At 54.0% G+C, this 24,119-nt stretch overlaps 3 protein-coding genes and 1 long non-coding RNA gene across 10 annotated transcripts; 2 read left to right on the top strand and 2 right to left on the bottom strand.

Moving 5' to 3' along the window:
• Positions 1 to 2,119: 2,119 nt before the first annotated feature.
• On the top strand, positions 2,120 to 9,463 carry REC8 (REC8 meiotic recombination protein). Of its 4 annotated transcripts, XM_036029984.1 has the most exons (19): positions 2,120 to 3,734; positions 3,834 to 3,902; positions 4,023 to 4,165; positions 4,255 to 4,330; positions 4,438 to 4,558; positions 5,568 to 5,652; positions 6,013 to 6,092; positions 6,340 to 6,427; positions 6,557 to 6,629; positions 6,711 to 6,799; positions 6,967 to 7,022; positions 7,332 to 7,466; positions 7,807 to 7,873; positions 7,982 to 8,145; positions 8,334 to 8,382; positions 8,628 to 8,694; positions 8,826 to 8,957; positions 9,031 to 9,137; positions 9,226 to 9,463. In XM_036029984.1, the coding sequence occupies exons 1-19, from the start codon at positions 3,679 to 3,681 to the stop codon at positions 9,315 to 9,317; spliced, it is 1,749 nt and encodes a 582-aa protein (XP_035885877.1). In that variant the 5' UTR covers positions 2,120 to 3,678; the 3' UTR covers positions 9,318 to 9,463. The 4 variants fall into 4 exon arrangements, with proteins under 4 accessions (XP_035885877.1, XP_035885875.1, XP_035885874.1 ...); XM_036029982.1 differs by having other exon boundaries at positions 7,807 to 8,145; XM_036029981.1 differs by having other exon boundaries at positions 6,340 to 6,629.
• On the bottom strand, positions 9,427 to 18,406 carry IPO4 (importin 4). Of its 2 annotated transcripts, none has more exons than XM_036029963.1 (30): positions 17,806 to 18,406; positions 17,640 to 17,726; positions 17,461 to 17,540; positions 17,335 to 17,376; positions 16,776 to 16,905; positions 16,508 to 16,687; positions 16,196 to 16,261; positions 15,980 to 16,081; positions 15,814 to 15,897; positions 15,408 to 15,572; positions 15,257 to 15,310; positions 14,985 to 15,094; positions 14,583 to 14,691; positions 14,321 to 14,450; positions 14,012 to 14,125; positions 13,814 to 13,927; positions 13,441 to 13,561; positions 13,198 to 13,309; positions 12,974 to 13,089; positions 12,781 to 12,858; positions 12,644 to 12,701; positions 12,435 to 12,540; positions 12,142 to 12,335; positions 11,960 to 12,004; positions 11,443 to 11,640; positions 11,138 to 11,346; positions 10,911 to 11,043; positions 10,726 to 10,830; positions 9,915 to 9,984; positions 9,427 to 9,785 (listed from the first exon to the last, which is right to left on the bottom strand). In XM_036029963.1, the coding sequence occupies exons 1-30, from the start codon at positions 17,872 to 17,874 to the stop codon at positions 9,655 to 9,657; spliced, it is 3,312 nt and encodes a 1,103-aa protein (XP_035885856.1). In that variant the 5' UTR covers positions 17,875 to 18,406; the 3' UTR covers positions 9,427 to 9,654. The 2 variants fall into 2 exon arrangements, with proteins under 2 accessions (XP_035885856.1, XP_028363642.1); XM_028507841.2 differs by having other exon boundaries at positions 11,443 to 11,568; positions 17,806 to 17,940.
• On the top strand, positions 17,995 to 22,161 carry LOC118501450. Its single transcript, XR_004904087.1, has 2 exons — positions 17,995 to 18,079; positions 20,760 to 22,161. It is a non-coding gene; the product is annotated as an uncharacterized LOC118501450 (long non-coding RNA).
• On the bottom strand, positions 18,226 to 23,927 carry TM9SF1 (transmembrane 9 superfamily member 1). Of its 3 annotated transcripts, none has more exons than XM_036029986.1 (6): positions 23,630 to 23,927; positions 22,630 to 22,991; positions 21,268 to 21,889; positions 20,799 to 20,984; positions 19,409 to 19,682; positions 18,226 to 18,878 (listed from the first exon to the last, which is right to left on the bottom strand). In XM_036029986.1, the coding sequence occupies exons 2-6, from the start codon at positions 22,972 to 22,974 to the stop codon at positions 18,485 to 18,487; spliced, it is 1,821 nt and encodes a 606-aa protein (XP_035885879.1). In that variant the 5' UTR covers positions 22,975 to 22,991; positions 23,630 to 23,927; the 3' UTR covers positions 18,226 to 18,484. The 3 variants fall into 3 exon arrangements, with proteins under 3 accessions (XP_035885879.1, XP_028363644.1, XP_035885882.1); XM_028507843.1 differs by lacking the exon at positions 23,630 to 23,927 and adding an exon at positions 23,250 to 23,414; XM_036029989.1 differs by lacking the exon at positions 23,630 to 23,927 and adding an exon at positions 23,277 to 23,398 and having other exon boundaries at positions 22,630 to 22,994.
• Positions 23,928 to 24,119: the final 192 nt, after the last annotated feature.

The raw sequence follows: 24,119 nt of genomic DNA, 5'->3' as shown, positions 1-24,119 counted from the left end.
TTAATTTGTTTGTTTTTGTTTTGTTTTTTGAGATATACCCTCTTTTATCTCTGAGGAATTGAACTGGGAAATGGTGTGAACTCAGGGGGACATTTCCTTTTTCCCCAACCCCAAAGCCAAGCACTTTATATTTTCTTTTTAAATCTTCACTAAGGATTTAAAATAAAATTTTATTGAAAAAGGAATCAGTATCTGATTTGTTGGGCGAATAAGGCAGCAGGGGTCACAGGGGGGTAACAGATGTAACTTGGCAGGAGGGCACTTGGGCTTTCTTCCTGCTGACGTCCCGGGCCCCTTTCCTCTCCACCCACAGGTCCTGGTGAGGAAGAGGAAGCAGGCCGGGCACTGAAGATTTGGGGCCTGGCTCTCTGTACCTTCTATGCAACCAGGACTAGGGTCAGGGTCAGCCACCAAGAGGGGCACAGCCTACAGCCACTGTAGCCACCAACCTCACATGGGAAGATCCAGACTCCACAGTGCTTTGTCAGAGGTGTCTGATTTGGGCCTTCACGGAAGGCCTAGGGTAGGACCCTAGATTGGAGGTCTGAATGAACAGGAGAACTTGAAATTGACCTGAAACCATGGGCTAGAGGCCCTGGGGTCTGCTGGACCTTCTGTGCCTGGGGCAGACCAAGCCCTGGTGCCTCTTCTCCTTGCACATGGTGCCCTGTTACCTCCACTGGAGGATACCCCCAAACTGGTTTCCTCACCCTACTTGAGCCCTGCAAGACAAGCTGGCCTAGGATGCCATGTCACCCACACTCTGATCAGAGCTTTGAGGGGTCCAGCTGACACTTCTCTCCCTCACCAGTGTTTATTTTGCCACCAAACTGGAAATTTTTTCTTGACAAGGCCACTTGTCATCTCTCTTCTCTGTACATTCAATTCCAGCAGAATAACTCGGACCTAAGTTACCACTGACCTGATTATCACAGCCTCCAGCTCCCCCCTTCCTGTACATGACACCAGGTTAGAGGAGAAGGGGCCTCCCAGACTAGACCCCTTCCTGTCATGTCACCCTTATAAGCCTTCAGTGGCTGGTGAATTACCTACACGATCAAATGTAGATACCTAGATCCTCAAGGATCTTCCTGCTTTAGTGCTATTCGAGCCTTTCTTCCTCCTTAGGCCTGCCTTCTCTTCCGTCTTTCCCACCCTCCTCCAGGAACCTGCAGTGGCAGTGACGAAATCAGGTACTGTGTGCACAGGTGCACAGCCCTGTTGTGCCCTCAGTTTGCTGAAATCCCTCCTGGACCTTTGTACCTGCCACTTCTTTGACTTCATTTGTTTTGTGCCCCACATGCAGTCCCCCAACCAGTCCTGTCATTGTTCCTTCAAAAGCTACCCAGACTCTGTCTGCCTCTCCTTGCCTCCACCACCAGCACCTCAGAACAAGTCACCATCATCTCTCACACTTTTTCTTCCTGCTTCCTTCTCCATCCTCTTTTCTGCTTTCACTCTTGTCCACCTTCAGCCTATACTCAACACAGTGGAGGTCCTCTTAACCCATAAATCTCACTGTGTCACTCCCGCTCAAAACCCTCCATTAGCTTTCACCTCAGGTTAAAAGCCCAAGTCCTTACAATGGCCTCCATGGTCCTTATGATGTGCCCACTATCCTCTCTAACCTCACCCCTTGCCATTCTCCTCAGTCACTTTGTTCCAGGCTCCTTGCACCTACCAAACACATATCTGCCCCAGGATCTTTACAGTTGCTGGTTTTTGTCTAAAATATTCTTGCTTCAGGTAGGCACATGACTTGTCCCCTTCCTTCCCTGAGTTCCCTACCTAACTAGCAGTCCTTGCTACTCTGTATTCTATGCTGCCTCATTTTCCTTCATAGCACTGACCACTTCATATATTTCCATTTGTCTACTAGTTTATCTCCTCTCCTTCCTTGCTCTGTGAGAACAGGGATTTGCTGTTTGTTGCTATATCCCTAGTGCCTAGAGGAATGCCTGGCACATTGTAGGAATGTAATAAATAGTTGTTGAATGAATAAATGAAGTAACAAATTATCTCCCAAACTAGGTTCTAGGCATCTGACGGGTGGACACCCCATTTTATCATCTTTGTGTCCCAGTGTGAATACCTGTGAACATTGACAACTTATGGACAGTGTGGTCCAGGAAAAAGAGTCTGTATGGGCCTCCGTTTTCTCATCTGCAAAGGCCAGGTTTGCACTAGATTTTGAAATCCATTTTAGCCTCGACATTCTGTGGTTATAAGTTTAGTGTAATTGCACGGTCATTTGACAAATATTTACTGAATTAGGCTTCAGGCACTAATTGAAAACACAAGACCCCACTCTCAAGAGCTCTCAGATTGAAAGAACAAAATAAAATAGGGTCAGCTGGGCTGCAATGAGAGCTGAGTCTTAAAAAGACTCAGTGTGCCCTGGAATTGAGGCTGGGAAGGTCATCTAGACTAAAGAAATGGCTGTGCAAAGAAAGGCAGGAGGCATGGAGACAAGGGAAGTTTGTAACCAGAACATAGTTTCATACACATAATTGTTTGAGACAAATGGCTTTTGGGTGCTGAGAATATATTCTGCATCCAACAAAGCTAAAATCTATTTCAGCCAGGAGAACATTCACAACTGGAAAACAGGCAGATCAGGCATGCCCACAACCTAAACTGATCAAGTTTGGGAAATGACCAGGCAAGTCCCCTGTTACTTCCTGTGAGATATGTCTTTTCCCCCACCGACCTGTGGTGGCTCTCAGGCCACCTCACACCGTTCTACCTGCCCAGCTCAAGGTAGACCCAAAGATGGCACAAAGATGGACGGAACAATTGCTACCTGGTAGGTTTTGGTGGGGGCAGGGCAAGGTCGCACGTCAGGCGCCATGCAGGGACAAAGCCTTTGCCCCAGACATGACCCTACTAGGTGAAATGCCCTTGTTACCAGGCTGGATGAAGAAAAGGCTGGGATTTGCTCCCCCCTCATTGGTCAGCAGAGAAGTGCCTCCGAGAAACTTTTGCTACCGAAGGGAACGAGAGCCCATTGGTCAGGACACCTCACAATGACCCAGCAGCGCGCAGGGTTCTGCGGATTGGTTCGTTCCTCCCGCGTAGGGCCCTGCGGTTGTGTGTGTGTGTGGAGGGGTGGCGAGGGGGCGTATCTCCTTGACCCCTGGCGGGCAGCTTGGCGCCTGGACCGAGCTCAGCTTCGCAGACCTCTGTTCCCATTAACTGTTCTGGGGGCCACCCTCTGCTGCTGAGGAACGGGGCGCAGAGCACCCAAGTGCATGCTCCCTGCAGCGGGATCTAGGCCCGCGAGGGGGCGACTGGGTGAGACTGTCGCTGCTCAAGCTGAGAGCAAAGGCCCAAAGCCAGACATCTTTGCGCAGGGCCTCCACGATCGGGAACTGGTCTGGGCCACGGCCAGGACTCTTCTCAGGAGTTCTGCATCTCCAACCTGCTCCCGTAAGTTCAGAGCACCGACATGGTGTGAGAATCCTTCAAGGACTGACGCCTTACTAGTCCCCTAAATCGTTTATCCACCACATGTCTATCTGCTCATTTATTTGGCATTCTGGGTCCATCCGCAGCTCCACCTGTCCAAATCCTTACTTCTCTCCAACGGTGCTGGGAAATCCGGTGTCCTAAAGAATTCGGATTGATATCTGAGCAGAGGAGTGGTAGACGACCAGAGGGTGAAACCTTGGAGGGACAATGTTCTACTATCCCAATGTGCTTCAGCGCCACACCGGCTGCTTCGCCACCATCTGGTAAAAGCTGGCTGGGCCAGGGTGGGCGGGCTAGGAGGGACGCCCCGAGATCCCCGCCTGACAGCTCCCCGCCCCCATCCCCACTCCCACCCGATCCAGGCTGGCAGCAACTCGTGGCAGCCGGTTGGTGAAGCGTGAATACCTGAAGGTGAATGTGGTGAAGACCTGGTAAGGCCCAGAAAACAGACCTGGGGCTGGTGTGGGTTAGGGGGTGGATTAAGGGGGCAAGGCTTTGGGGCTGGTTCTCCACGCAGGCTTGGCGGTGATCGGGGCACATTGTTCTCCTAGTGAGGAAATCCTCAGTTACGTGCTGGTACAAGTGGAACCCCCCCAGCCCGGCCTGCCGCGCCCCCGCTTCTCTCTCTATCTCTCAGCCCAGCTCCAGATCGGTGTGATCCGGGTCTACTCACAACAATGCCAGTATCTTGTAGGTAAGACTGAGAAGGCTCTGAGAGGTGGGGCAGAGCTGAGTGGCCCTCGGCTAGGCTGGCTCTCTCCATTTTGCGCTCCCTGCCCACAGAGGACATTCAGCACATCTTGGAGCGCCTGCACCGTGCCCAGTTGCAGATCCGCATAGATATGGTGGACACTGACCTGTGAGTGTCTCCCTGGGCCTGGGACCACCCAGCCTTCGCTGGGGAGCCTCTCTGCTTGGTGTTTGCTCATCTCAGCCTCAGACCTTGACAGCCACATTCTTTCTCAGACCCAGCCTGTTGCTTCCTAACCGCCTGGACATGATAGAGATCCTGGAAGGTGCTCCAGACCCCTTTTTTGGGATGATGTCTGTGGATCCCAGACTTCCCAGCCCCTTTGATATACCTCAGGTAGGGCTCATTCCCCTGGGACACCTCAGACTGATGGGCTGACAGTACAGCAGGGAGTGCTGTTCCCATACCAGTCCGACACTGGGGTGAGGGAAGGGAGCTGCCGAAGATCTGCCCCATAAGAGTCAGTGCCGCGGGACTGTCACGGTGGATCAGTTCGAACAAACCTGCCCCACTTACTTACTCCAGGCCAGCCTAGAGGCTGTTCTTGTCCCCACTCATCTCCATACTGCTCCAAGGCCCTAATCCAGGCCCTCATTATCCCTCGGCACTAGGTTTTCCTACCCATGTCCTCCATCCATTCCTGACACCTCTGCAACTTACACACTATGTTATTCCTCTCCTTCAAAGACACCTCCAGTGGCTCCCCACTGCGAACAGAATACTAGCATTTAGGACTCTCTGTGCCCTGGTCTAGAGCAAGCCATCCCCAGGCATCTCAACACATTCTCTGGGCATCTTTGGCTCCCAAACACACTAGTCTGACCCCTGGTCCCAAAGATGCCACATTTAGTTCTTTCCCTGATGAACCCATAAGGTCACTGCTTGTTCTTTACTAGTCAAATTTTACACATCCTTACAGACTTCACTCAAATGCTACCCTTTTCCATGAAGTCTCTATCACACTTCCAGCCACAACCAAATACTGTTCTGGATCTCAGCACATAGGGCCTTGTTTTAGCCTTTGTGTTGACACTTGCTAAGGTCATATACAAACTTGTCTCCCCACTAAACCATATGCTCCTTAAGACCAAGAATCCTTTCTTTCCCCTCAACACTAAATACATGGATGCAGAGCTTCTTGCACAAATTGTCAAGGGCTACATAACTGGTGTGTGTGTGGGGGGGGGGGGGGTCTGTGAGGGCAGGAATGGGAGACCCAATGGCAAGTGAGTTCACTGCATGCTAATACAAGAATTAGGCATAAGGGGGTATTACTGTCCATTGTATAAGATTACAAAATGGGAAAGCAGGGGACTGAAGCTGAAACCTGTTTTTGTTCCCAAAGATTCGGCACCTTTTGGAGACTGTGACCCCAGAGAGAGTTCCTGAGGAGATCCCTCCTGAAGTCCCTACAGAGCCAGGGAGGCCAGGTGAGCAGAGAGGGCCTTCTTTCTGGTGAGAGGCATAGGAAGCTCTGAAGGCTGAAGAAATAACCATCTCTGAGTTGCTCTTAAGAGCCAGGCCCTGTGAGGGACACTTTATGTGTGTAACCTCATCACTGCCTCACAAGAGTTCTGAAAGATCAGAACTCCCATCCCCATCTTACAGAGGAGAAAAGTGAAGTCCATAGTGATTAAGCAGCATATCCAGGGTCAAATGGCCAGTGACTAGCCTGGGCTTGACTGGAACCCAGACTGACTTGACTCCAGAATCCACGCTTTTGCTTCAAGTGGGTGTGTGGGAACTTGGAAAGAGATGGAGGAGCTGTTGTGACTTCCCTGCTCCTTCAGACAGGATCCCGGTCACCGTGCTGCCTCCAGAGGCCATCACGCTCCAGGAGGCAGAGCCCATACATATGCTGCCGATTGAAGTGAGTTGTCCCCCTGCACACAGAGACTGAGGCCCGAGTCCTGCTGCTGACAGCCCAAGCCCCCTTGCATCTACTTCTCTGCCTTCTCAGTCTCCATTTCCCCTCTCCCTGCCTCTGGCACTTGACCTCCCACTGGGCTTCCTTGGCCTGGCCCTGTGGCATGCCTCTCAGACTCATTCTCCTGGATCCACTTCCTTTTTTCAGAAATGGAATGAGTCCCCTCTCCTTTTCCTTCCTCTTACAACAGGGTGAACCAGACCTCCCAGAGATTAGCCGTCGAGACCTGGACCTGCTCATTGCTGAGCCAGATGAAGCTATCTTGTTGGAGGAACAAGGCAGGCCTGTCCAGCAGTGTGGGGCCTACCTGGCACTGGACAGTCAGGCCCTGGGCATGGGCAGTCTGGGCTTGGGTCGCGCTCCGTCTCTTTTCTTCTGTGTGCTGAATGCTGATCCTCTCTCTGCAGTGTCCAGGGAGGAGCCCCGGGCCCCAGAAGTGGAAGTTGCAGTTCCCTCACTATCACCTCCAGCTCTTCCACTGTAAGGGCAGGAACCCCTGGGTGAGGTAGGGGGTTGGTGCTGGGAGGAGTGTTCTCATCTTTCTTGCCCATTTTCCCTCAGAGTAGAAGTAGCAGAGCCACTTCCAGTCCCAGTCCTGGCCCCAGAGGAGGTGAAACCAGCAGTCTGGGAGCCTGAGGTCCCACTTGCTGGTGAGTAGCCACCATGCCTGGATCCTTCCTGGGGGCATCTGCACAGCTGCTGCAGACAAGGGCCCTGTATTCCCACTTGCTAAAGGCTGGACCCTCTGGCATCTTGCCTGGGTGGCTCTGAGGGTGGAGAGTGTGGGGCAGAGGCAGGACCTAGTGTGTTATTGCAGAAGTGACACCCCCGCTCCCGGAGGAGCTGCGTCTCCCAGCCCCACCCAGCCCAGAGGTGAGTAGTAGCCCTTCCAAGTCTTCTCTTTACCCTCCTCACCCATATTAAGCTTCCCCAAGCCCCAGGCCACTGCTAGCCTACACAAGCCTTCGTGCCAATTAGTAAAAGGTGGCCCTACCCATACCACCATTTAATCAGCTGCACTTCCAGATGGGTATGCCCCCGCAGGGTAGGAGCTGCATGTGCTTCTGGAGCCCTTGCCCTTTCCTCTGTGGCAACAATGCGGGGCCTGTTTGCAGTCCATCAGGATGTCAGGAAAAGGAGTAATAGGTAGCCTTTCCCCCACCTCCCCTCCCTGTTCAACAGAGGAGGCCCCCAGCCTTCCCACCTGTTCGTCGTCGTGGTCGCCGCCGCCAGTTACTGTTCTGGGACAAGGAGACTCAGATCTCCCGGGAGGATTTCCAGAAACAACTGCAAACCAAAGCTCACTGCTGGGAATGTGTAAGTGCAGCCCAAACTTTGCAGGGAGGCAGGGAGACAGGGAGGGCCTAAAGCAGGTACATGCTAGGCCTTGTAAACTCCTGCGGAGGCACTGGGAACACCCCCTAAGTACATGCCCTGGGGGTCTGCACATACTTAACTCTCCATACTCCTTCAGTGACCCTGCCCAGCACATCTACAAGCACCAGTTACAAGTCCTACTTTTAGCAGTGAGCACAGCAGGCAGGGGCATGTGCCTGGAAGGGTTGGAAGGCCACGGGCCCTGGAACAAGGCCTTGCAGAGGTGATGGGGCAGTGCAGTGACTCCTTTTAACTGGGTTCTGCCTTCCCTCCCATGCAGCCAATGGTGCAGCCCCCAGAGAGGACCATCAGAAGTCCCATGGAGCTGTTCCAAGCCCCAACTTACCGTAAGAAGAGTGGTGGGAGTTGGTATGTGGGATCCTCTAACCTGATATTCCTCTCTTGGTATTCCTCATGCCTCAAACCCTCCCTGCTGCCACCTTGTCCCCACTCAGCTGGCTGGCTACCCCCAGAACTGATGGCGCTCTGGACCCACTGTGCTCAGCCACCGCCAAGAGCACTCAGGCGAATGCCACCCCTGGAGCCTGAAGAGGAGGCTAAGAGGGAAGCAGCAGCTGAGGAGGAAAGGAGAAAGATGGAAATTCCAAGTGATATTGAGGTAACTGCAGCCCCACTCCTTCCAGAAGGACCTATTTCCCTCGAGCTCCAGCAGTCTGTCTTCTGCCCGTGCGAGCCAATGGCATCAGGTCCCGTCTGACAGTTTAGGCTGGTTCAGGGTGGGGACCATTGCACTCTTGCCCGAAGTGCTTCTGCGATGTTGACGCCGTCATTCTCTTTCACTCCCAGGTCCTGAGGGAGGCCCAGGAGCCCAGTGGGCCCCTTATGCTGTCCTCAGGTAAGCCCCCGAGGAAGGGTCAATGAAGACCACCACCCTAACCACTGTCCCAGGAAACTGGTACCCCAACTGCTGACAGCTTGTCAGAGGGAGTGTTTAACACAGAAAGCACACATCAGTTCTCTTCAGTTCTCCCTCCTGGTTGCTTGTAACAAGTCAATGCCCAGCTCTGGCATCCAGTCTGAATAGGTCCCAACTGCTGAGATCCAAGCAGATTGGATCAGGACCTTCCCCTCCCCCAACAGAGCTCTCCATAGAAGCAGCTGAGGAAGAGAAGACCCAGATCAGCCTCATTCCCCCAGAAGAGCGGTGGTAAGCAGCTAGCCCTGGGTAAGCTCAGGCCACAGTCCTGGCCAGGTGGGGCAGTGGCTAGGATGGGTATGTCCCTGGTCATCATCACAGCTGCCACTTCCCTCCCCTATCTGCCTCCCATGTTCCCCCAGGGCCTGGCCTGAGGTGGAGCAGCCAGAGCCCCTTGCACTGCCTGTGGTGCCCGAACTCCCTGAGGTGCCCATGGAGATGCCTTTGGAGCTGCCTCTAGAGCCCGAGCTGCTCTCACTCGAGGCTGTGCGCAGGTACCAAAGAGGGGGTGCCTCAACTAGGCGGGCCCAGCATGGGGCCTTAGCTAATGGTTCTTGAACCCTACAGGGCAGTGGCACTGGAGCTGCAGGCCAACAGGGAGCCAGATTTCAGCAGCTTGGTGCCACCTCTCAGCCCTCGCAGGATGGCTGCCCGAATCTTCTATTTGCTCTTGGGTGAGTGCAGGCGCGTGTAGGGGGACACACAGACCAGAGGCCACTGTAGGGACTCCCCCTGACCAGCCGGCTCTTCCTGTCTTGACAGTGTTGGCAGCCCAGCAGATCCTACGTATGGAACAAGAGAAGCCATATGGACGCCTTTTGATCCAGCCAGGGCCCCGATTCCACTCTGGTTAGATCCAGTGTAAGAGCTGCCAAGAAACCAGCTACCTTAAACCACCTCCTGCCTTTCTAGGCCCTGCCTGCCTCCTTTCTGGACATGAAGCTCTATCTCTGCTCTCAGAGCTACTGTTTAAAGCAGAAAATGAACTGCCTTTATTACAGTATGTTGTCACGACTCCATTTGTATTGTCCCATAGCATAGCAGATCCAGCCCTAGGGACAGCAGCCCCATAAGGCAGCAAGCAGATCTGGGTCTCCAGAATCTTTGGTAAGGCATGAGGAGGAACTGGGCTGAGTGGTGGTCTTGGGGCCTGGTCAGGCTGTTTTCTCTGGCCCGGCTGCAGCCCACAGTCTAGGTGAGGCCCAGAATGGCCTGGAGCTCCTGAGCTTTGTCTCCGGGCAGTGAGCCCAATGCTGAATGGAAGCTATCGGTGTGCTGTTTGGCTAAGAATGTCAGGAGCATCAGCAGTGCGGCCTTGGTATCTGGGTGGGGTGAGGAGAGAGAGAGAGATCCAGAGAGGACTGGCCCCCAAACCCTAGTTGCCCCAGGCCCTCTGAGTTACACTGCTCCTCGCCTCCCCCTGCCCAGCCCACGATGGCTCCCACCCTTACCTGGTGGGATCTTGTCATCAGCCTGAATGAGGCTGCAGATGCGCAGGAGCTCAGGAGCTACATCTACCACCTGTGGGAAAAAACGGGCTGACTCGGGCAGCAGCAGCCCTGAGCCCTTTAGAACTGGGGGGTAGTAGGGGCTAAGGAGAGGCAGAGTCTCCCACTAGGGCTGTTATAGCCCGATACTAATTCACAAGAATCTAAGATAATTGTGAAACATGAGAAGGACCCCTGAAACACCATGATGATAATTTTGGGGGCACAGTGGGAGAGGACAGGAGATTGTGACCAAAGATGATTGAAGCCATGACCTCAAGATCAAAATCCCAGACACCCAGGAGCACCACCATAAAGGTGCATAACAAAGGTGAAAGACACAAGAACACAGGGATATCAGTCCAAACCTACCCACTCGGTGCAGTCAAATCCAAGACAAAGACTGTTTTGATTTGTCAGTAGATGGTAGATGAGGTGGCCACACCTGTACCCAGGTTCCATGAAGCACAGCCTGAAAGAGCCCTGGTCTACAATACCAGCTTAGGGAAGGTGGGACTTCTGGCTCAGACTGGGGGATGCACATGGCCAGAGAGGATGGAGGCCCCTTGCAGAAAAATGCTATGTGATAAGAGAAAGCCCTTTTTCTCACATGATAGGCTTGGCTGCCAATCCTTGCAGACCAATAATGAAAGCAGAGTATGGAGTTATCAAAGGGCAGCTTAAACCATCACTCTGTACCAGCTACAACTGATGCCAACTCTGTCTCTGAGAACGGAGCATTAATCTCCCCTGAGGGCTCCAGCATGGAGGTTACCTGGTCAGGGGTGCTCTGGTACAGGAAGCCGAAGAGGTGCCCTACAGTGACCCACTCCTCCAGGTCCTCCTTCAGTGGCAGGGCATGCAGCAGGGCAGCCAGCACCTGGACACACAGATGGCTCTGGTCTCCTGCCCTGTTCTCTCCTTAGCTTCCAAGCACTGTCCCATACCCCCATCCCTCACCTGGGGTTCTGGCTTCCTCGTGGGACTGGCCATCAGTAGGCGAGCAAGTGCCCCACAGATGTTGTCATGGACACGGTCATGGCGCTCCCGTGCCAGCAGGGGCAACAGGAGCCCCACCAGCTTGGAAAAGTGTCTGGTCCACAGTTAAGGAAAAGGCACTCTCCCATCCCTGAGCCCAGGGACACTCTCCCAATCCTACCCCAGCCACTCTTGCAAGCCGAGGATACTCCTGGGCAGGGCGACCCCCATGCTCGGCCAGCACGCCCAGCCCGAAGATGGCATTGCTCCGCACTTCGGGGTCTGCCTCCCGGGTGGCACTCAGCAGCACGGGGAGCAGACGGGATACAAACTGGGCTGAGGCAGCACCCAGGCCCTGAATGCACTCTGCTAGTGTACCCACTGCAAAAGACTTCTCTGCCACTGTGCAGCCCTGTTTCTGGAATGGAGAGGAGTGCAAGTCAACCTGGGACTGGAACAGAGTGGGGGGTTGGGGTTTGGGCGGAATGGGGTTTGAAGCCAGATGAGTACTCACTGTCTTGCACAGCAGTAATGGCAAGAACCCAGCGAAGAAGGGGGCGAAAGCATCTCCCCCAGCTGCGGCTGCCAGGGCAGGAATGGCCTCACCGGCGTACTCCAATAGCATGGCATCGTATTCAGCCTGTGGGGCCAGGTCAGGGGTTGGGGCACCAGCACCAGCTGTGACTGTGGCACCTCCCAACATGCTCCTCCACTGCCAAAGGTTCCCGTGAGGGCTGCCCTTGGTGACAGGACTGGCACCTCTCAGGCTGGGCTTGTCTGTAGCCCAGCTTTTTCTCCTGGCCCTCCTACTCCCACCTACCAACCCAAGCCCATCCTGAATCCCCACCTTCAGGAAGCCTTCCCTGAACCCTCTCTGCCCGAGCAGGAGCAGGGCTGTATCATTCAAAGCTATTACCAGTCTTTTAGCAGCCCTGGCTTGCCTAGGCCAAGCCCAAGTGCACTGTCCATCCTGCCCTGTGGAGACTGCCAGACACACTGCCTGGTCCCGGAGTTTGCATCCATGCTCTCACCTGGTCCTCCTCCTCCTCCTCCTCTTCAGTATCCTGACAGGCTGTCTGCAGGAAGAGGTAGCTCAGCTCAGCCTGGGCTCTCCTGCCCCTTCTCCTCTCCGTGGGATGGGGGTATGAAGGAGCTGGATTTGTAGCATCTGACCATCCCCACCTGGGGCCTGCAGCCCACCTGCCCCGCTCACCTTCCTCTGCAGCACTGCCTTAAGCATGTTGCAGAGTTCAGCCAGGCGCCCAGGGGGCTGCAGTATGAGGGTCCCACAGCTGCGCAGCACCCCTGTCAAGGCCTCCAGGACAGCCATCACCACTTGGCGCTCCCGCTCCCTATACACTGCCTGCATGTAGGATGGCACCACCTGGGCCAGGGTGGCCTGCAGAGCTGGGGACATGATTGGCTGATGTCCTGGTCAGGCCCTACCCCTCTCCCATGCACTCCCTGGCCCCAGAGGAGCCCACCCCACCCCAGTGCCCTTCTCACCAGCCGTGCTGGGTTCTGAGGGGCAGCTCTGACAGGCTTTGTGCAGTGCACAGCAGAACTGACCCAGGGCCTCGTGGGCTGCCTTGCGCACATTCAGGTGGGGGCACTGCAGGATGAAGAGGGGTAGAATGTGCCTCCTCTGTGCAGGGCGAACACAGGGCCCCTGACCCTTGAACCTCACCAACTCCACCCACCCACCACCCACTCACCTCCAGAAGTTTGAATACTTCTTCAAAGACACTCTCCATGTAGGGAAGGAAGGCCACGCTGTGAACAGACACGAGGCCATGGGGAAGAGGCTTCCAGGAAGGTTCCCAGTGCCAGGTAGGGAAGGGCCGATGCTCACCTGGAGTTCACAGAGATCTCCCCCAGGGCAGCACAGGTGTCTTCCTTCTCGTCGAAAAAGGCGTTCTCCACACTGTACCTAGAGTGAGGCGGGGGTAGCCACAATCAGGTGCCAGCGAGAGCAAGTCTGGCACTGGGCCTTTGTCCACAGCTAGGGTCCCTCTGACCATGCCTATGATGGCACCCCTCCGCACCCTGAGATCTCCGAGTCATCCTCCTCTTCCTCATCCTCATCCATGAGCTCTTCCTCTTCCTCCCCATCACTCTCGTCATCAAACAGAAGGAAAGAGCTACTGCTGTCGTACTGAGGCTGGACAGTGGAGGCAGAGTACAGACTCTGGCTCAGCTGTGATCATAGGATAAATCCCACGTCAGGGCTGGCCTTCCCCACTGCCCAGCCCACCTCCTCTCTGCTCACCACAATGCCCTCAGTGGAACGCAGTGACAACAGCATGAATGTAGTGATTTGTGGCAGGTAAGGTGCCAGGGCCTCACCCATCAGCCCCGATAAGGCTGCAAACAGGCTGTACCTGGCGGGGGCAGGGAGAAGCTTTAGAGTTCTGCCTATGATAGGCAGACAGGATGGGGGAGCCGGGGGAAACCTATGGTCCAGAACCAGATGACCGAGGGCTGGAGTGGGGAGAAGTGGGGGCTCACTCACGTGCAGCGTCGCAAGTCAGGGTCGTCTACCTGGTCGCACAGGCCCAGCCCCAGCTGGCAACATTCCTCAGCCAGGGGCCTCATGGGCTCCCCCACTGCTCGTGCCAGTGCCCCCAGTGTCTCTGTGGGGGCAAAGACTTGGTTAGCACTAGGAAGTGGAACTGGGCCAGAGGAATGCAGGGACAAGACCTGGGGACCAAAGGTGGCAGCTGGAAGTAATTCGGAAATCCCACCTACTCCTAGGTACAATGGGAGCACCTCCTTCGGTGAGAAGGAAGACACCTGCACTGCCCTGGGGACAATCTCTGTGAACACCAGGTGAGCATCAGCCCTGCCCTGGCACTGGGAACCCTTCCTGGGAGCCCCTTCCTTACCCAGGCTCTGGATCCGCACAGGCTGAAGGTCCTCATGGCCTGTCACCAGGAATTCCCGCAGGTGCTCCATGATGGTAGGAAAGTAGGGCAGCAGGGAGGCCTGGGCAGCCGTGGCTGCAGGACAGAACCAACCGTGGGTGGATGGGCACTGGGCTTTCTGGGAGCCCCATGCCCTGCCTCCTGCCCCTTTCTCCTCACCAATGGCCCCCAGGGCGCTCACAGCTAGCTCTTTGGCCTGGGGACTGCTGGGATTCCTCAGAGGCTGCAGCATACACTCCATAAGCTCCGGAAGGTAGGGCTGCACTTTAGGCCCTGTGGGAAAAGGGGCCCGTCTAACCACCAACCCAGGTCTCTACATTCTAGGGGCCCACATGCCTCCAGGCTGATGCTCCTTGTGGCCCCACCACAGGCAGTGGTTCAAAGAGTTGCACATCAGCCAAAGGCTGCCCTCTTCAGCCAAAGCTACAGCTTTGTCCCCTCCCTTGCACCCTCAACTGCCTTCACTACCTAGGTTCTCCACGAAATTCTCCAGGGCATAGCAGGCTTTGGCTAGGTGGTGTGTGTGCCTGGGAGGCACTGACTTCAAGTAGGCAAGGAGCAGTGGCATCACCTCCCCTGAATACCTGCTGATATGAGGCTGTGGGAGAGAGTGGACCTTGAGTCAGCTCTACCACAAGGGACACACCTCAGTGCCAATGGCAGCAGGGGCTCCTGAGGACATGGAGCTGGTCCTTGGAACCGGTGGCTACCCACATTCAGCCCTGCTGACCTGTAGGTTCTCTGAGAACTGGCCCAGGGCAAAGAGCGCGGCATTGCGCACAACTTGTGATGGGTCCTCCAGGCCCTTGCACACAATCTGCAGTAGTGGGGTCAGCAGTCTGGATGAGGCAGGGCAAGAGAACATAGTCTGAGGGGCAGGAACTGAGAGCCCTGGGCTGGACTGTTCTCCTGTTTCCCCTGGGCTTTCTCCGTCACTGGATGATAGGTACCACCCCCTGGTCCCTACAGCTGGGACAGCCTTTCATTTACCTTTCAAATCAGAACGCTTCTGAGATTAGAGGGCAAGCACTACTAATAATTAGGCACGAACGACAAGCACAGATCAGGACTGCTGTGGCTCATGTGGTCCTCATCCCACAGTCCACCCTCCCTGCAGAACAGGAATAAACACCTCTGCCTGATGTGGTCGCTAGCTCCGTCGGACAGCACAGCCAGCACCAGGAGCCCAGCCTTGCGCTGGTAGGGGCTCGCACTCCTCAAGGCCTCTTCCAGCATGGGCATCTAGGGAAGCACAGGGCGTTCTCCTGAAACCCCAGCACAAGCCTGCCCACTCTTGTGGCAACAGGCCCTTCACACTCACCAGGGCTCATATAGCCTCTACTCAGGGGACTAGGCAAACCTGGGGGTAGGGCCAACCAGCACCAGAAGGACGGGGATACTTACTAGTGGGGTAAAAAGCTTCTCAGGGGGCAAATGTAGTGCCAGCATGTCTACAACCTGAAAAATGACAGGGAAACTTTGCTGAACTCCAACTCTGCCCTCCAACCTCCTACAGCCACCTAATGCCCCGCCCGACCCTTGTCCCACATCGCACCTGTACAGCAAAGTGCTTGGGTGTCTCTCCCACCAGCCCAATCTCCAAGTCTTCCTCCTCTGAATCTTGGTCCTCTGGATCCAACTGGCCCAAGGGGGGCTCAGCAGAAATAATGGGGAAAAGGGTGTGCAGCAAGGGGGGGAGGAGACGATTCTTCAGTAAGGCCTTGAGAGGAAGGGTGGAAAGGTGTCCCTGAAAATCTGCTTCCAAGATGGACTCATATTAAAAATCCCAGCCTTTCAGGCCATAAAGGGATCTAGCAAGAGTTTCACCTCCCAGCCAGAAACCAGGGTGAGGCCAGGACAAGTCTTAAACATCTTAGTTATGGTACTTTGAATATTCCAAGATTGTCAAAAAGCCCCAGGTATGAGATAAGGGGGGGTTGGGTGTGTCAAAGGACACTCACCTTGCTCTTGACTTTGACCAAAAAAGTGAGGCAGCAGAGAATACGTACACGCACTGCATCACCCAGAGCCGTGTTTCTAGCCACCTGCCCAGAGACTAAGGTGAATCAGAAACAGGGACGGAAAATACAGAAAAAAACAGCAGGGGCTGTGCCCACCCCAGCTCACCCCTAGGCAGAATGTGAGGATCTCAGAGAGGTGGGAGGTGATGACAGGCACCTCTGACTCCAGCAATTCATCCAGGGCCTCCATGGCCTCACAAGCCTTTGCCTGCCAGACAGACAGACAGACAAGTCACAAGAGTTATCATGTTCTTATTGTGTGCATCAGGCTGGATGTTCCTGCACCCTCCTTCCAACAGAGCTCCTGCCCAAATGTCCTTACCTCATCTACAGAAATCAGAGTCTGCACGGCCATGATGAGCTTGGGCACCAACATCCGTGCCAGAGGCTGGACGACAAAGGATGAGTTGAATCAAGAAAGCATAATGCAGCCTGTTCTCAGGCTCCAGAAGCTGACAGCTTCCTTGAAGCCTAGATGCAGAAGTCCAGCCACAGCCACCCACACTCTCCCTTCTCAACTGTTAGGAAGGACAACAGGCAGAGAAAGAGTCTAAAGTAGCTCTGTATCCTGCAAGGGTAAGGACTTAAAAGCCCAAGGATAGGGAGCCAGGGAAGGGGAGGGCCCACATCTCACCACATCGTCAGTGCGGAGGTAAGGGGCCATGGTGGTCAGAGTGCGCAGAGAGTAGAAGAGAAGCCCAGGAGACCCCACCTCACCAAGGGTCTCATTCAAAAGCCGAAGAAGTTCCCGGTGGTGGGGTCGGAAGGCCTCCGGCCGGGAGGTCACCACTACACTTAGCAGCAAAAGCCCCATCTGTCCAGGAGCAGGGGACAAGAGGGAAAAGCTTACATGGTCTAGCCAGCCTCTCTGTCCCTCCCTCCCACCAACCATGTAACAGTACCTCTCTCTCAGGGATGTGGGGGCTGCGGGTACTGTGCTGAAGAAGCTGCATGAGCTGAGGCCAGGCCTCCAGGCCTTCCTTCCGAAAAATAGTGGCTGAGAGCTGGGCCAGGCTAAGGCTCACAGTGTGCCTGCAAACACCAGAGATTTCCCCCCACCCCTAATCGCCTTCCTTCCAATACCCTCCCCTGCACATGCTGGCCCTGCCTCCATCACGTGGTCAGAAGAGAAACTTCCAGGTGGTGGAACAGGGTCTTTGCCAAGTTGGGACACATACCATAGAGTCTCAAAGGGAAATCAATAGCATGGTGGGTGTATAATCGGGTAGGCTTAACCTCATTCAGACTGAATTTCAGTTTCGTTTTTTTTGGCAGAACTTCACAGCCCACTCTCAAGAACTTGAGTCTTAACACAGCTTTAGAATATGCCCTGCTCTTGGTCTAAAACTTGAAGTCCCTGCCCCCAACTCCCAGCCTGGAGATGGAAGAGAAGGCAGAAATCCAGAGCGGGTATCAGACTGGAATCAGTTAGGATCCGAGAGGAGGTGCGTGGGCACTTACTCTGTCTCTCTCTGGAGGGTCGTCAGAACCAGGGACTTGATGCTGGAACACAGGTGGCAGGCGTTTGGTTCTCTGCCTGCCCCTCTCAGCCAGGCCCCGCCCTGCCCCGCCCCCGTCCCTGCCCACCTCTCCCGTTGCTCCGCTGACAGCCGTCGCCAGCGGGTGCTCAGTCGTCTGCGGGTCAGCACGGCTGCGAACTGGCGGATCTAGGGCCAGGAAGCAGGCGTATGAGGGTCCGGGCAAGAGCCGGGGCTTAACCAGTGGCGTACTGTGGGAAGCTCGGCGGGAAGGGGCAGAAGCTTCACCTGAGGATCGGCCGCGGAGGCCAACAGGTTGCAAAGCGCGGACAGGGCGGCGGGGTCCCGAAGAACGGTCTGGAGCTGCTCGGTGGCCTGGGGGGTGCCGGGAGTTAGAGTCGGGCTGTCCCCGCAACCTCCCGCTTGCCCCTGTTCGGCCTCGTCTGCCCCGTACCCGGCGGATGCGCTCGGTGTCCGGCAGCAGCAGCTCCCGCAGGATCAGTTCCAGGCCCGCGGGCTCCATGGCAGCAGCCGAGCCACTGCTACTTGTCCGGGAGGTGGGAGGGACAGCACGTGGAAGCTCTGAAATCCACTTCCGGCGGAAAGGGCGTTGCTCCGCGACCCTCCCGTCGCCAGGGTGATTCAACTCACTTCCTGCATAGAGTTCCAGTTCCTGGACTTCCGTTGGGCTGAGCGCTGCTGAGCCGCGGAAACGGCTCCCTGGCGAGGTAGGTTCCTCCAGCTGAAAGTTCCCAGGCTCGGTGGAAAACTCGAGTTCCGTTTATTTTGCGGCCGACCCAGCTCCCTAAGGGACACTGCGTGCAACGGCAGGGCTCGAGTTCCTATATCCAGACCAAACCCTCCAACTACAGGATCCTTTTTCTTAATAAATTTTATTTTGATAATTGTAAAAAGAAAAATCAGGACCAAAACTAAAGGCAACTTAAAAAGTTCAAATATATACTTCTTATATAATATTAATAATTTCCAGAACTTCCCTGGGGAAGGGAGTCCCAAAGGGCCAAGGGGAAGGCAACAATGCTGTCACACAATTCAGTCAATCAGAAGAGATGTTGGTAGGAAGTGGAGCGTGAAGAAAGGGAGAGAAAAACAGTAGTTTTGCGACCCAAAACTCAGTCCATTTTGAGGTTAACATAGATATAACGGATGAACTTTAGGGAAGAAAAAAAGGAGATGGTGCCCAGCATGAGGAAGAAGATATAACCAGTGAGCAAGGAGTAGCCAAAGAATTCCACTGTCTGTACGGGCCCTGACATGTTGGAGCGTCTGGCATAGTAGAAAACTGAGTAGAGGAAGATGAAGAGTCCAGTGGAGCCAACACTCAGCACAGATCGCCACCACCAGCGGTAATCCTCCCCTGACAACTGGAAGTAGGTGAGCGCAATGGAGATGCAAGCTCCCACACTCAGCAGGATGGCGAAGACAAAGAAGAGGATGCCATACAAAGTGTACTGCTCCCGACCCCACACTGTGGCAAAGATGTAATACAGCTCCACAGAGATGGCACTGTGAAGAGAAGAGACACTGCATTAAAGGGCTGTGCACTGCCAGCACCCCTCCACACTGGGTCAGTGTGGTGAGTGGATCCAGTCCACTTCCTGCCCTGGAGTTCCTGGCTTGTTGGGGTTTCTTTTGCCTATGATTAGCTGATTTCATTTTCAGAACATCTTTGATAGGTTGAGAACAGGGATCTTGTCTGTTTTATTTTCCATTGTATTATCTGCCTGCCACTATGGTACTCAACAAATTGAATAATGAAATGGGCTTTACCCCACATAGTGTTTCTATACACTCAAGTCAGAAACCAGGGAGATGGTGAAAGGAGAAATGCCTCTACAAATGAGACCCCTCACATTTGAATTGTTTCGAGCTCAGCCCTACTTAAAGAAAGGAAGAACCATTTAGTGATCTCTTAATGGTACGGCTGAACCAGAGGTCATCACTGACACTAGGTTAAGGTACATAGGGTGAGTGGGGAAATGGAAAGCTGAGGGCAGGAACCTGAGAGTGACGGCCATAGGATAAAGGGAGGATACCTGAAAGGTAGGAAGCCTCCAACAGTCATGTGGATGAGAGTAGACTTGTACCAGGGTTGAGGTGGGATTTCCCGGGCAATGTTCTTGGTGCGACAAGGTGCATCGAAGGGGCTAGCATTGTTCTTCCCGAAGATGCCTCCAATGACAGTGAGAGGAAAGCCCACCAGCAGCCAAACAGTCAAAAGCAGTAGGATGGTGGTGGCTGGCAGAGCCTGAGTCGAACCATTGGCCCAATGTACTGAGTTCACCACACTCCACGTCAGGAAGAAAGGCACTGCAAGGGTGGGCCCCCAGAGGGAGGAGGGTCAGCACTAGGCACTATGTCCCTGGGGCACCCACTCAGACTGGGTCTAAAGGGGAGAGGGGTGAAAAATCCTGCTCCCAGGCAGGTGCCAGCCTTTCACATCCCACTTCTTGTTCCTTATTTTACTGATACCCCTCCCCTATCCATTAGCTTTACACCCCTGTCTGGTGCGGCTCAGTGCATTGAGCGCCAGCCTACAAACCAAAGGGTCACCAATTCCATTCCCAGTCAGGAACACATGCCTGGGTTGCAAGCCAGGTCCCTGGATGGGGGCACACGAGAGGCAACCACGCATTGATATTTCTCTCCCTCTTCCTCCCTCCCTTCTCCTTTCTCTAAAAATAAATAAATAAAATCTTTTGGGGGGTGGGGGAAGGGCAGCTTTACATACGGATCTAAGACTGACACAAATCCACCTGCCTCCAAGGGCCTGTCCTGCTGAGGCATCAATGATTCCTAGCATGAAACATTCCTTTGGATTAGGTCCTGTTTTCAGAAAACCTCAGTTGAACCTTAAATGTGATGGAATATAAATCAGACCCTTAGCTTTGGGGACATGAAATGTTTAGAATGCAACTACTACTGCCTTTGAGAGGACAAGCCAGCTTAAAGGCTAGAGTGGAGCAGCCCACCTCAAAAATAAGAAAACTAAAAAGAAAAGGGCAAGGGGAGTATCCAAAAATAAATCCCAGAGTGTTGTTTCAGTGTAATGGTTGAGAATACGGGCTCTAGAGTCAAACTGCCTGGGTCTAAAACCTGGCTCACTACTTTTTAGGAGGATGTAATCTTGGGCAGATTACTTTAGCTATCCTGAAATTCAACTTACTCATTTGTAAAATGGGGACAATATTACCTACTTCATATTGTTATTGTAAGGATTAAATTAGATGAAGGCTTGTTAAGCACTTACTACGCTGCCTAGAATACTTTAAAGGCTTAATAATTTTTAACTATGCAAAATAAATGCATTCTTGTTTTTTGAATGGTTTTCTTATTGTTTCTTTTGCTGATTTTCATTCCCTTGAAGTCTCTCTCTGACTATCCCAGGTTCTATGAAGCGCCCACCATGGAAAGGCCAGTTCTCACCAGAGAAGAGACTGGTGGTAAGAATGATGTTCCACACCCAACGCTCGCCTCCGATCTGCCGGTAGAAGTGGCTGGACACGTAGCCAGAGATGCAGCAGGTCAGGGCATACAACAGGATGGCTGCCGAGTTAATGGCCCCATGACGGTGCACATTGAACATGCCCAGCAGCGCCATGACAATAATGCCTGCAGGGTGGTAGTGGAAAATTTGTGTTAGGTCTCACCTGTTCCTCTGGCAACTTCAGAGGAATCAGCCTCCTTCTCTCAGACCCAAGGCTTCTAGCAAAACACTATCCCCCAATTCTGTTGTCCAGAAAACTCACAGTTAGAATATATGCATCCTTGCTAGAGCCACCCCACCCTTAGGTCTGCCCCTCACCTTGGACAGATCTGCAGATCTTTTCTGAACAAATCACCTACTTACATTTAACCCTTGAGAAAAATCCCTGGTTAATTTTTATCACCTCACCAGTGCCAAGGGCCAGGAACTGGGCACCCACACCAAGCACAGCACAGAGCAGACCACGGTATGGAGGGAAACGGAAGACATCAGTATGGATGATTTTCCAGCCGTTGTCACCTTGGTCAAAGTCATCACCAGAACCTGCAGAGGTTGTCTCCTCATCCAAGTTGTACCGAGCCAGGTCATTCCGAAGCACACGCATGAGAATGACAGCCACAAAACCCACCAGCAAAAACACAAGCACCATGGAATTGATGATGGACAACCAATGAATTTCCAGTGTTCGGGGAAAGAAACCACCATCATCACCACGGCGCCTGTCACTACGACGCTCCACTGAAGTCTCAGACCACCGCACACTGTAGGTGTGGGTGAGGCCTAGGAACTCATCAGGTTGTAACCCGTCTAAACTATGTGGCTTGACATCCCGCACCGAGACGTTGGCAAATATAATTCGATCTCCATGGAATTCCAGGTGGAAGTCCAAGTGGGTCCAGAGTCCTATCTTGTGGCTGTGAGGCAGGAAGCCACTCTCCTCCATGTAGCCCACAAAGCCACGGAGTGGCAAGTCGTCCACCACGAATTCAAAATAATACAATTCCTCGATGGCCTGGCGCAGCTGTTCCACCTACAAAGAGCAAGTCAGGAATCAGACAAGACCTCCCTGGTCACAGAGTTAGAGCAGGGTTACTCAACTTTGGCACTGCTGACATTTGGGGCTAGATAATTTGTTGTTGGGGGCTGTCCCTTCCCTGGTTTCTTCTTACTAGAGTAGCACCCCTTAGTGGTGACAATCAAAAATATCTCCAGGCAGTGCCAAATGTCTCTTGGGAGACAAAACTGCCCCCTGTCCAGAACTATTGGGTTAGACCCCACTATGTTGGGTTTCTCAAAAAAAAATTTGATTGACAGGGTTACAGCCTATAAAGGAGAGGTAAGGTATAAGAAGGTCTAAAGTTGATTACGGAAAAGTGTCCTAATATAAGATTTGCTAGTGAAAACAGCATGACAGAAAAGATTAGCCAAAGTGTAAAGGAGCCAGTTAAAGACCAAGAGGTAAGGATGGAAGGAAATAACTACGTAGCAGTGAGTTGGGAGCTTATTACCAGCAGAGAAGCTTGGAATCAGGTGTCTCAGGCTCTTATATCAGCTCTGCAATTCTCTATCCATGTAGTCTTGAAAAAGTTACCTTTGAGCAAGTATGTTTCTTCAACTGAATACAAATAATGCCACCTGCCCTGCCTGCCACATGTAGTTGAAATCAAGGCAGATAATTTCCATAAAGACACTTTGAAAACCATAAATGTGATGCACTGTTATTAGTCCCTGGGAGGGCGGAGTAAGTTCTAGCCATGTGGAGAGGCTGACCTGTGCGGGACTGAGCTGCATGTGGCACAGAATTCTCCTTTCCACATTTTCCCGAAAGCGAATCTCGTACAAAGACTCAGCCATTCGGTCACCATCCAGCACTTCACCCAGGCTAAGGCTTTTGTGACGTATCTTCTCAGGAGAGCAGACTGGAAGCTGATAGTAGTGGTAAGTCTCCTGAGGGTTATGGTAGGGTCCCACTTTGTTGACATACAGAATGACAGGGTCACCGGCCTTGTAGTGTGTCACACCTTCCACCCTTGGCTCATGGCCTGTGCTCAGCAGCAGCATCAGGAATGGCAGCCACTGACAGCTCCAACTTCGAGGGTGTCCTAGGACTGTCATCCTTAAGGCAGCAGAACCTGTTTGGGGGAGTCCTGAGGTTATGGAAACCAGGGAGCAACTCATGATGCCCCAAGTCAAGCCTTTTGAACTAAGCTCGATGGCTGCACTACTTCCCCTTGACCTCTCCGACCCTCCCCCAGTCTTTCTATCCCGAAGACTGGGCTGCACCTCTGCTCTCTTGTCCTCGACCCACGTTCCCCTCGCCCTCGGTCCATTTGTCCCGAACCTCCCCGTGCCCCATCCCGTTGCCATGACAACTCCTCGCGGCTTCGCACCTCCCGCAACTTCCCGCCGCAGACCCAGGGTCCAAACCGCGCGGGAAGGGCTGGCGCAGGCAGCGCCAGAAGCCTCTGCAGCCCCGTAGCTGCCCTTGGGCTCCAGCTGGGGTCTCCCCCAGAGCGGCGCGCCAGCAGCAGCCTGTTGAGGACCTGATGACCGACCTCCGTGGGGTGGGCCGCCGCTGTGCCTGATTGTAAAAACTGAGGTCACGCCACGAGGGACCCCGGCACTCGGCTCAGTGAAGTGCTCGCCTATGAGCTTTGTACAGCGGGAGGCCCGGCTCAGCTCGGGATACCACACAAGGCTCAGCGAGCTTCTCCCCGGCGGGAAGCCCTCCCGGCAATCGGGAGAGCTGCCCAGGCCACGTCAGTCTTACCACTTCCGCCCTCCCCCGCTGTATCTTCTGCCCGGCCAGAAGCTTCTTCCTAGACCCTACAGGGGACCGTGGCCGGCTGACGGCTTCCTGGGCAGAAGCGTACGGTGGAGCCGCGGCTATGGGGATGTAGGCACCTTTTTGGGAAAAGAGTCGTCTCCGGGTCGTCTCTCTGTCTCCGGGAAGATTTGGGGCGGAGACCTTGAGCAGTTCCTGCCGCGCGCGCGCCTACGGACTGTCCAGGACTGGGAACCCGGGCCGTGGCAGTGCCGGTATCTAGTGGATGCCCCGAAGTGTTTGCCGGCTGCACCAATGGGGCTCGCCACGGACTGTTGAGGGCGAGACCTGAGCAGTTCATGGTCCCCAGCCCGGGCCGGGGTGAGGCTCTGGGCGTCGCTGTGCTAGGACAAGGGCACAGCCCATACAGGGGTTTTAGTCTGGATCCCATCTTACTCCTACGGGTCATGAATGGCCTACCGCCAGAAAATAAATC

The sequence above is a fragment of the Phyllostomus discolor genome, chromosome 1 (genome assembly GCF_004126475.2).
Source record: "Phyllostomus discolor isolate MPI-MPIP mPhyDis1 chromosome 1, mPhyDis1.pri.v3, whole genome shotgun sequence".
Lineage (NCBI taxonomy): Eukaryota > Metazoa > Chordata > Mammalia > Chiroptera > Phyllostomidae > Phyllostomus > Phyllostomus discolor.
Note: the sequence above shows the minus strand (reverse complement) of the source record. Positions and strands in the feature narration are given on the sequence as shown.

What these genes read in the sequence shown, in the direction of transcription:
- REC8 (XM_036029980.1), top strand. Translation starts at nt 3,679, where the DNA reads ATGTTCTACTATCCCAATGTGCTTCAGCGCCACACCGGCTGCTTCGCC. An exon ending in GCCCCTTTGATATACCTCAG is followed by an intron (nt 4,559 to 5,567) that starts GTAGGGCTCATT and finishes TTGTTCCCAAAG; the next exon opens with ATTCGGCACCTTTTGGAGAC. An exon ending in GCCCCTTATGCTGTCCTCAG is followed by an intron (nt 8,383 to 8,627) that starts GTAAGCCCCCGA and finishes CTCCCCCAACAG; the next exon opens with AGCTCTCCATAGAAGCAGCT.
- IPO4 (XM_036029963.1), bottom strand. Translation starts at nt 17,874, where the DNA reads ATGGAGCCCGCGGGCCTGGAACTGATCCTGCGGGAGCTGCTGCTGCCG. An exon ending in ACCCTCCAGAGAGAGACAGA is followed by an intron (nt 16,906 to 17,334) that starts GTAAGTGCCCAC and finishes TGGTGTTTGCAG; the next exon opens with GCACACTGTGAGCCTTAGCC. An exon ending in GAGATCTCTGTGAACTCCAG is followed by an intron (nt 12,702 to 12,780) that starts GTGAGCATCGGC and finishes GTCTGTTCACAG; the next exon opens with CGTGGCCTTCCTTCCCTACA.
- TM9SF1 (XM_036029986.1), bottom strand. Translation starts at nt 22,974, where the DNA reads ATGACAGTCCTAGGACACCCTCGAAGTTGGAGCTGTCAGTGGCTGCCA. An exon ending in TGCAGCTCAGTCCCGCACAG is followed by an intron (nt 21,890 to 22,629) that starts GTCAGCCTCTCC and finishes TGCTCTTTGTAG; the next exon opens with GTGGAACAGCTGCGCCAGGC. An exon ending in TACCACCAGTCTCTTCTCTG is followed by an intron (nt 19,683 to 20,798) that starts GTGAGAACTGGC and finishes CCACCCTTGCAG; the next exon opens with TGCCTTTCTTCCTGACGTGG.